The sequence below is a fragment of the Mytilus californianus genome, unplaced genomic scaffold, assembly GCF_021869535.1.
Source record: "Mytilus californianus isolate M0D057914Y unplaced genomic scaffold, xbMytCali1.0.p SCAF_17, whole genome shotgun sequence".
Lineage (NCBI taxonomy): Eukaryota > Metazoa > Mollusca > Bivalvia > Mytilida > Mytilidae > Mytilus > Mytilus californianus.
The window spans coordinates 2,501,795-2,512,920 of NW_026262659.1; the positions used below are offsets into that span (position 1 = coordinate 2,501,795).

Sequence of the window (11,126 nt, forward strand, 5' to 3'; positions counted from 1 at the left end):
GATTTTCCCAGTTTTTGATTTTACCTTTTATTGGTCTTCCAAATTGATTAAGAGATTTAAAACTAGATAAATTACGGTCTCCTTATTTCAACATATGTCAAGAACTAAATTGCTGTAACTATGGACGAGTAAGACAAGATTTATACCAAATCAGAATAGGGTTATAAATATTTTTCTAACATGATAAGGCCTTATAACTCAAAAAGTAAAAAAGACCCACCAGGCAAAATTATATTTGTTATGAAATGGATATGACTAAAAAAGGTAAGGGATATATGCAAATAAAACTTTGTCTAAAAATACTAGAACACGAGTAAAGATATATAGAGCGGCATTCTAACTTACTGGTTGAAACAAAAGAGGAGTTATACCATACGAACCCGAATCTAGACAAGTTCCAATAAAATTTAACGTAAACAACTATATATCACTCAGGACAATTTTTAAAAACTTTCTTTAATGGATAAAACCCCAAAGATACTTTACAATAATTATTATTATATTCCAGATGGTATGAGATAACTTGTAAGAATATTGTTTAGCTCGCATCCCTTCCAATTCCATTCATATTTAATGGCGATTAAGTTACTTGTTTTGGTACTTTCATTACCGGAAAGAGAGTTTGTACAATTTCCCATCATCTTATACTTGTAATATCACGGAAGTTATGTCCATTTATAATAACATTTTATCATGAAATGCAGATCATGATAAAGATTTATATTTGTGTTTGGATTATAAACTTTGTTCAAAGTGAAATATGTTATACTAATTCAAGGTAATCTTAAATTTTCGTATAAAAAAGAAAATGGAATATTCGAATATAAATCAGAATTTTGCGTTATTTTAGGTCGTAAAATTCACCTAATCTTGATCATTGTTTTTGTATTGAAGATTTAATCAAACTGATGTTTTAATATTTGAGGGTTCAATATTTGATTTTCTTAAAAAAAAAAAAATCAAACCTTTAAAGTAAATCACTGACATATATATTTGCATGTTGAATGAGCACGACATATAGAATGTGCTACAACAAGTTGATTTCGTGAGCTCAAGTCAGCGATGAAAATACATGAAATACATGACAAGAAAAACACTCTTTTTTTTTCTAATGATTAATTACTTAGTATATAGCATTCGGCAATTTTGTTTAGTTAACTCATGATTACCAGTTTAATTTGTTCTAATTATAACATCGTGCATTTGTACAGAAATGGTGTAACTGGGTCATGGTTTTGTTGTAATAATCACGAGGAGAGGAATGGCACATGTGAAGGTATGTTATTTTATACACCATTCATGATTATTGCAAAAACATAACAACCAAACGATTGGACGTTAGATATCCAGAAATATATTAGAAAATAAGAAACGTACACAGTCAATGATTAACAATTTAGAGATACATGTACTTTAATTATACATTTCTTTTAAACTTAACGTTACGGATATTATATCTTTATATGTCACACTGAAATCTTTAGCCAGCAGAAGTTCAACTAAAATTTATTAAAACACTGTTAACTGTAATAAAGTTAAAATGCTTTAAGGAAGCCTAAATCCTAGGCATATTTATGGTCAATATGGTCCGTAGTAAAGTTAAAACTACCTTTGTTTTACGATGATGTACTGTACTCTCAAATTGGGAAGTTGATAAATATTTTAATTACGGTATATGGCATACAAATTGATCTTCCAGAATATGCATGAAATATTTAGCATTGAACGTTTCGCAAACAACAAGCAAATACTCATAAAAATCCAATATCTGCATCCTTGGAAAAACGCAAATGTATAACTACACACCTTAATGCCCTGATTAACCGCTCGCTGATTTAAACCGTGAAAATTGTTAAATAAACTTTCTAAATGCAAACAATTTTGGGAAGAAGAAATAAACGGGCAATCGAAAAAAAAAAGAAAAAAAAAACAACCCCGAACTCAGTAATGACATTATTGCATATTATCAAAAAAATGTGAAAGACTTTAATTTATATTTAAAAGCCTCGACTAACTTGGTTAAAAAATCTCGAAAATTCTCAGTTGAGGTAATGTTTAATATTCTGAATATTTAATTATCTACAGAATATGAAAATAAAACCTAATAATTGTGTGCGTCCGAAGCTTTTTCCTTGATTTACATTCATTTAGCCGTTGAAACTTCTTTATATTTGTTTTATTTCGACACAGTCTTCTGAAATTTTAGAAGAAACATCGTTTCGATTTTAGATGAAATTTTAAGCACTCTCTTTTACTATATATCATTCAAAATGTTGCTTTCTGCTATTTATATCTATTCACTGATGTTTAATTATAAATAATGGATACCTCCCGATCAATTATTTGGTGTTTCTAGTTTTATCATATAATGCCAAAAGTTACATTTTATATAGAGTGTGAAATTGGGTATGTTTCAAAAGACGGATTTCCATGCAAACCATGTTCACATGGAAGAAGATGGGGAAGAAAATGCAGAGGTGTATGTAAATGTCAACACAACGAGAGGTATAAAATTGATTAAAGTAAAATTACAGATGACGATTGGCGCTTATTATTATACATTTCCCTCAAAGCTGCAAAGTTCATTTTAGGTTAAGTTAGATATATACCGTTTTAAAAATTTTCAAAACTTAAGTAACACCCTATCAGTTAAAAATTACAGATTTGTTTACTTTTGGTTTGATTCTGTTCCAACATGACATTTTGTGCTTCTTTGTTACATGTGTTTGTTTTTTATAGTGATTAAGATGACAACACAATGTTGACTGCTGTACCCCTATTTTTGACATTTTTACCTATTGTGTCTGTTTGTTTGGTTCACGCATCGTTGTGTATATAATGGAATTTGATGCGACTGTCATACAAGTGAGAGGTTTAGCTAGCTATAAAACCAGGTTCAATCCATCATTTTCTACACAAGAAAATGCCTGTATCAAGTCAGGAATATGACTACTATTTACCGGCTTTGTATTAATATGAGCAACACGAGGGTGCCACATGTGGAGCAGGATCTGCTTACCCTTTCGGAGCACGTGAGATCACCCCAATTTTGGTGGGGTTCGTGTTGCTGTTGTACCCCTATTTGTGATATTTTTACCTATTTTGTCTGTTATGTTCATACATCGTTGTTAATATAATGGAATTTGATGCGACTGTCATACAAGTGAGAGGTTTAGCTAGCTTTAAAACCAGGTTTAATTCACCATTTTCTACATAAGAAAATGCCTGTACCAAGTCAGAAATATGACAATTGTTATCCATCGTTTGATGTGTTTGAGCTTTTGATTTTTGCCATTTGATTAGGGACTTTCGTTTTTGAATTTTCCTCGGAGTTCAGTATTTTTGTGATTTTACTTTTTAAAACAATATTGATTTATTAGAATCATGGCTCATTGTTCAGAAAAAGCATCAAATTGAATACAATAATATTGCTTCTGCACACCAACTTGAAAGATGAAAGAGAGGCGAAAGATATCAAAGGGATATTCAAACTTATAACTAGAGGGACACAAAGGTACAGAAGATACAAAAGGAACAATCAAAATGTACAAGTCGAAAAGAAACCGACAACAACAAAAAAAAAAACGATGAAAAGACAAACAGGTCTTCAAAATACTGTAAAGAAAACTAAAGAAAAAATCAAACAAAATCAAAACCGATGGTAATCGCAGGTGCTCTGGAAGGGTACGCAGATCTTGCTCCACATGTTGCACCCGTCATGTTGCTCATGGTTAGTATAAATTCGTATATTTCACAGTGAAAAAAGGACGGGAATGTGGCTAATATAATTCAAACATATATGTGGTCATTTGTGACACAGATACTCCGTAACATTCAATCAGCTCATGATTGCGTAGGTAAAACTTTTGAAGGGACGACTTGAACTTTACCATTTTGAACAATAGCTAACTCGTAAGCGCAATCTTCTTTCAAGGAAATCATGAAAGGAAACGCAATGTTTGAGCTCTTCAATTGAGAGTATTATTTTCCGTATAAGGGCGCTGCTAGAATATTACTATATAGATATGGAAAGTTTAAATTGGGAAAGCTGATAAAATTTATTTTGTCGTAATGTATTGTTCTCAACCTACCCTCATTGTAAATTTCTAGATGTTAGTCAAGATATGGTGCAAAACTTAACTGTATGTGTAAGGGCCTGCATATGATAAACTATATCTTCCAGCTGATACAATATACACGAGCTTGCGTATGAAAAACTGCCTTGATAAAGGATTGCTAATTAGTAGGCAGCCATTGAACCAAGGGTTCTAAGTGGTAAAATTGAAGTCAACCCTTCGAAATATTTAGACGCAAGCGCGAGTTGGTTGACCGCTATGATCTATCTGTGTCGCAGATGATCACATTGTTCAAATTGTCTTTACATAAGACCCGTCCTCTTTCTCTCGATTGTGACATTACCAAATGACACTTATTTCCGAATATATACTTACCTTGGCTAACATGACGGATGCCATTTGTGGAGCTGGATCTTCTTACCCTACCGGAGGATTTGAGATCACCCCAAATGTTTGTTGGTGTTCGTGTTGCTCAGTCTTTAGTTCCTTTGTAGTGTCTTATTGATTTGTTTTGGTTTTGTTTTGTTTTGTCTTCTTTCGTTTTTTGTCATTGCATTATCAGTTTCTCTTCGTGTTTTGAATGATCCCTTAGGCCTTGTGTCTTCCGCCGTTTCTTCCTGGTATCTGCTGTCTTCTTTTTTAACAATAACGCTAGCCTCTTTTCATTCTTCTTGACAGACTCGTGTATGAATTCTGTTTCATATGAATAAATAAAAAAACGAATCTACAACGAGAAGAGCATAGTTGGTGCTCATAGGTTTATTTGCAGAAAAAACCCATCCTACAAACAAATAAGCATAACTTTATTTCACATGTCCGTTGAAGGCAACACATACTTTCCTTTGAATATCCTTTGCTGAATACATCGATTTTTCTCTCCCAGTCCGGTCATACATACGACATTCGCACACCAAAATGAGATGTGCATGGTTTTGTTTGTATTTGTTATTTCTAATCGACATTATGTATCTTATTAAACATGCCTTATGATGGCTCTAAACGCGAAAAATGCATTTTCTCTATCTTGTTTATTTTTGCTATGTGGTAGCTGATTCATTGATATACCCCTTACATCTCATTGTATCTATAACTATTACAGATGTGATATAGTGTATGGCTGTCTTGATGTTACGACTTTTATGTCAGGTAAGGTAAATAAAGGCAACAGTAGTATACCGCTGTTCAATAGTCATAAATCGATTAAGCGAAAACAAATCCGGGTCACAAACCAAAACCAAGGGAAACACATCAACTATAAGAGGAAAACAACGCAACATCAGAAACACCGAACTGTTACAAACATAAACGCCAACATACATATAAACGGACTATTCGATAACAACTGCCATATTCCTGACTTAGTACAGGACATTTTAGGAAAAAAATGGTGGATTGAACCTGGTTTTATGGCTAGCCAAACTTCCCGCTAATATGGCAATGTTAAAACTACCGCTAAAATGACAACATTATGTGACAGAAATACAGTACAAATAAACGCAAGAACACTCAGGACAGAGAAATACATAAATAAATAAAATAATAGTACATTACAACATGTAAACCACAGAATAACAACGGACACCTCCCATTAAAATTACGACAGTACACCAGTACAGATGTTAGAAAACATTCCTCAAGTGGTTAAAACGGAAAAGATATCACCTGGTTGAGGTTTCGACAAGAAGATGATTATAATAATAATCATAATAATAATAATAATAATAATAATAATAATAATAATAATAATAATAATAATAATAAATACGGCAAATTGTTAGACGATTAGATTAAGGAAATATTTGATATTTAGTTGTCGCTTCTCTCGTGTAAAATGATTGACCATGAACTTCTGGTTCAAGGAAGGAAGAAGATATCATTGTGTTTCTAATAGTCGTACCATGATATGCAGCTCACTTCGAATCGAATAAACAAAATAAAAGTATAAGCATTTAAAATTTCCGGTGATACATTTATACAAACTATTGTTTATTATTTCAATGAGTGCTTACATCTCATAATTATAAAGCCCAGTGAACTTGAGATTAAGGACACTCACGAAAGTCTACTTCATATCTTGATCATATCCGCGATAATGACACATATGGACGACTTCAAACCAGAATTTATGACAAACGTAATGATTTCAACTTTCCAAATGTTAACTTCCCATTTCTCAGCATTAATATTGTATCGCTCATTCATTGTCACACTATACGGAATTCATTAACAGCGGTCTGTTCCTTACACAAAAACTTCTCGAACAGAATAAAAAATGGAGACTTATACACCGCGGTAAATTCAGACAACTCGCTTCAGTCAGTTAAGATAAGTCCAGTCTATGTTTCGACTGTTCAGTAGATTAGTTGTTATTTACCTCTCCGCATCAACATCCAAATGAATTGTCTGAAAAGCTACTATATGGAACTGAATTGACTGCAATCGAATTGTATGAACAGTGCTGAATTTACCAGAGTAGATAGGTCTGAAAAGTTAAAAGAATATTGTCTGTTTACTATGAAATTACAGCCGGAGTCAAGCAAATACGGCTACCTTTCGGCAAGTTGATATTTGCGTTTTTGATGTTTTTTTGCAAATACAGTAATGACAATACTATATGGTATACGCTAAAAAGATAACAACCTAATACGATGCATCTTTTCGCCCAGGTAACGAGAATTTCGATTGGATAACGCTTCAAATAGCAGGGCATTAATTCTGCGGTTGATGATCTTAATTTGAGCACACCATGTAAATGATATTAAATGTATGGTTTAATTGTGTTTTCTTGAAGTTGCATTCAGATTGAGATACCAGTATGGTGTTAGAAATTTGCTTGTATCAGTTAATAATGTGTTTACTTGCTTCACTTTTGTAGCACTAGGAACTTAATCAGCAACCGTCAACTCGCCAATTGAGGCAGCCAAATCAAATGGAATACTTGTATCTCCTAAAAAGAGTATCAAAGGCAACACTGCTACTACTAACTTTTGTATTTTCATTGAACTGATAAAAAAGAAGATACATAGAATAAGACCATGTATATAAAAATCAATGTTTTGTGGTATTAAGTTAAAAAAAATTCAGTGTTTGGATATGTTCTTAGTTTTGTTGATGTGACAAGTACATAAATGATATGTCCTTCCGATTAATAGTCACATCTATATCAAGTCATTTTCTCAAATACAGCACCAAAACTGCAAATTCCTTTACAATATTTGACACACAATAAACACACAAAATAGTATTCAATCTGGAATTCTTCAGATTTCATTCGTGCGAATGTATGTTTCAGAAACGTGGAAAAGTACACAACCAAAGGAATCAACATATGCTACAACAACAGCGAGTAGTATTCCAACAGCTGATAGTGATGGTAACTTGACATTCCACTATCTCGAAATTCCTTTACTTCTATCGGTTATCCCTCAAATGATATCGGTCTTCAAAACCAACGACTGATGATTTAGGCTAAAGTTTAAAAACGAAAACATATACATGTGTAGTATATTATTGTAAATTTAAGTATCAAGGTTCATCTAGACCCTCAGGCGAAAATCCATTTAAGTTTTTTAATTTTCTGAAACATAAATTGTATTTGAATTTGATATATCTAGGTCATGCCATGCCTTAAAAATTTTCCAGATGCAGAGGGTTGTCTCAGTGCTATACCATTTCATTTATAAAGTTGTATGTGTGGTATGATCTTTATATATATATTCCGATTATATTATTTCATATTTATTTTCCTATCTCAGATTGTTGAATGTTTTCAGACATTGTTTTAAATTTTTGAAATTTAATGTTTGAATTTTAGCTTTGTTTTGGCGTTGTTCTTTTATGTTTGCACATAATAAAATTAAAACGTAGCGATTAGAATTACGGTTGTAAAACGGATACATTGTTTTCGGAGATTAACACGCTGTCTTCGCTTAAATCAACCCACAATAAAACACTACAATTGACACATTGTTGGCCTGATGCAAGGCAAGGGTTCAAGTCCAATCAAATATGCCCTCATTTTCATATTTTTATTACTACTTTTTGTGATTCATCTGGTCGATCATCTGTGCAAATCCTAACTATTATGTCAGGTAATAAGTTATTCGTTGTCGTCCAGGATATTCATGAGATGTTTGCCTCTGAACGTTTTGATAACCAACAGTAAAATAATTAATTGCCAATGCAGTGATTCTTTGTATTTTAAAGTATAATTCATTTCATAAACAGATGTCACATGTGGAGCAGGATCTGCTTACCATTCAGGAGCACCTGAGATCAACTTCGGTTTTTTGATGGGGTTCTCATTCCTCAGTCTTTAGTTTTCTATGTTGTGTTTTGTGTACTATTGTTTGTCTTTTTTTGCCATGGCATTGTCAGTTTATTTTTGGCTAATGAGTTTGAATGTCCCTTAGGTATCTTAGGTACCAAGTCAAGAATATGACAGTTGTTTTCCAGCTTTTGATTGATCCATTAGATTTGGGACTTTCCGATTTGAATTTTCCTTGGAGTTCGGAATTTTATTATTTAAAAATTTTACTCTCTTTTCTTTAACAATATTGTAGTTTATAAATAACTATTGAAACATTAATAGAACATGCTATATTCCTTTGAAACACTTTGATCATTGATTGATTTCAATTCATTTAAATGAGGAGATGTGGTATCATCACTTCAATTCTTCTTACTGCTTGATCCTATTTTATTTTTAGGTGGGTTTCTATTAGAGAGAGAAATAATCATTTATTCAATAAGTGCGGGAAGCATTGCAGTGATGGTGGCTCTAGGGTCATGCTGTTTCAAATACAAAAGGAAAGCTGAACATTTATACAAATCGAGACCAAGAACAAACCATGATCAAACATCACCCGAACGGTCCGATGTTCAATATCGCCGGAACAATGAAAGTGTCTATGATTTAATTGATGAAGATAATATGATTGGCGATGAGACGTTAATACACAGCGCTACAAGAAGTGGACGTGTCATTCAAACAAGGACTACGCATTCTGTTGTTGATCAAGATGGAAGCAGTAGTTCGCATTCCGAGGGTGATGTTATCGATCCTTTCAGTGAAGGATATCTTAATCCATATCAGCCTATGATAGAAGTTGATCTCCATGGTTATCGCACATTATCGGATGATACAACACACAAGTCTGAGAAACTATCTTCAGGCAATTCAGAGTCCAGCATATGTTCTGCTGATAAGGCCAACGTTCTTGTTCATCCGTATCAACCAATAATACCTTTTGTTGATATTCATAATAATAGTCCGATAGATGAAGCTGTACATAAACTCACAAGCCACGGACAAAGCATGTCTGACTTCAATACAGGAAACAATGATCATGATGCAGAACAAATCTCCGAGTCACTGAAAATTTCCATATCCCTAATAGAATCAGAAGATGCTAAGAACCAAACAGAAAAAAGTTTAGTTGTGGAAAGCAAATCAAAGGATGATCCTAAGAATATCAGCGGCATTGCTTACAAAAACAATCACATGGCTAACGTTGATGCTTAGTTATTATTTTGAGATTTTCATTTTGATTTTCATCGTCCTTTTTTATTAATATTTTATGTGCATACGTTTAAGGATTATTTTAGGGGGTAGACCTGGGGTATGGGATACAACTCCTACAAATGTATTGGATGCGTTTCCACCTACTAGTTACTTAAACAGTGATAACACATTTATGTTGTTTAAATTTGGTTATGAGAATGATGTAGCTGCATCTGGGAAATTAGACAATCAGAAATTACATTTTTTTAAAGATTCAAAATTCAAAAGCTGAAAAGGTAGAAAATTAACATAATTATCATCATCATACATAAAATGCTTAAAAATATGTACTGAGGAATTTTGGGAAGGAATCTTGATATCTTTTAAATAAAATCTTTGAAGGCTTTGAAAAAATTTATGAAGTTATGTTTGAGTGGTGAGCAGTAGGCTAAATGTTTTTGGTTTTCAAATACAAACGGCAATATTCTAGAAGATATGATGTGAATCATCCTAGTACAAGCTAATGATTATAGATACACTTCATTAGCAAAAAGATAGTACGTTAGTAGTGACAGACTGTCAGAACATTGAATTTAGCGTCTACTGACTCTACGCCAGTGGTATTTGTAGTCTTGGGAAGGGAAACTAAAGTTACGTATTATAATGTTGATATGTCAATTCGTCCAAAGGGTAATCGAACTGAATTTTACTGTTTTTCCTTACTAGCTTGACAACGGTTATTATTGGGGCCACACGATTTTCACACAATAAACGCAAAGGAAGACTGTAGAAAGTTTTGTAGAAAAAAAGGAATTTTGTCCCAAATTTTTTTTTATGTCTGTACGCCAAATTAAATGGAGATTTTGTAAATTCTTAACGATCAAATGCAATAAAGGTTTTTGATTTTCAAGGTTTATTAATAACGATTGTTTCAGCATTTGTTTTTCAGAATTCAACTTATATTTTATTCCGGCAAAGTTTGAAAAATATGTGTTTTCTGGGCTGGCCAGAATTTTAGACTTAATCAATGATTTTAACATGTTTATATACATTCAGGCTACAAATATTCCCATGACATTTCAGATTTACTTTAACTTTTTTCGACTACACATTTTTACATTCATTAGTATTCCTAATGAGAACATATGCAAAAACACACAATAATATATGCCTACTAGAGTTTTCGAACGTTGTTAAGATTACCGCAAAACTGGTTATATTCAATATACAACGAACATAAAATGCAACGGGGAATTTAAACAAAACTTTGGCAGATGATGCATGGACCCCTACCCTTTCAATGGTGTAAAGATAAGGGAAATTTGGGGTTACCAAGGCCTACCGCTTATGGTCTTGTTGTATTGAAGCCTTTCTCGTGTTCGTGTTATTTTAATATGTATGATGTTTGGTGTACAGTTTTTTGCAAAGTGTGCAGTGCAAAACAGCAGTAATTACTGAAATGCATTGTTGAAAAGTGTAAATTAATACCTTGACTTGTATCTTCTGAATCGTTGTAAGAGATTTAAACAGCAGTTAACTACTGTTGT

The 11,126-nt window shown here is 32.8% G+C and overlaps 1 protein-coding gene across 1 annotated transcript; it reads left to right on the top strand.

Moving 5' to 3' along the window:
- The first annotated feature begins 1,215 nt into the window (after positions 1 to 1,215).
- Positions 1,216 to 10,489, top strand: LOC127726236 (uncharacterized). The gene is made up of 5 exons (XM_052233542.1): positions 1,216 to 1,276; positions 2,394 to 2,505; positions 5,176 to 5,222; positions 7,369 to 7,449; positions 8,786 to 10,489. The coding sequence occupies exons 3-5, from the start codon at positions 5,216 to 5,218 to the stop codon at positions 9,598 to 9,600; spliced, it is 903 nt and encodes a 300-aa protein (XP_052089502.1). The 5' UTR covers positions 1,216 to 1,276; positions 2,394 to 2,505; positions 5,176 to 5,215; the 3' UTR covers positions 9,601 to 10,489.
- Positions 10,490 to 11,126: the final 637 nt, after the last annotated feature.

Bases quoted from the DNA above. Each gene is read 5' to 3' on its own strand.
- LOC127726236 (XM_052233542.1), top strand. The intron at 7,450-8,785 runs GTAACTTGACAT...TTTTATTTTTAG, and splicing joins TCCAACAGCTGATAGTGATG to GTGGGTTTCTATTAGAGAGA.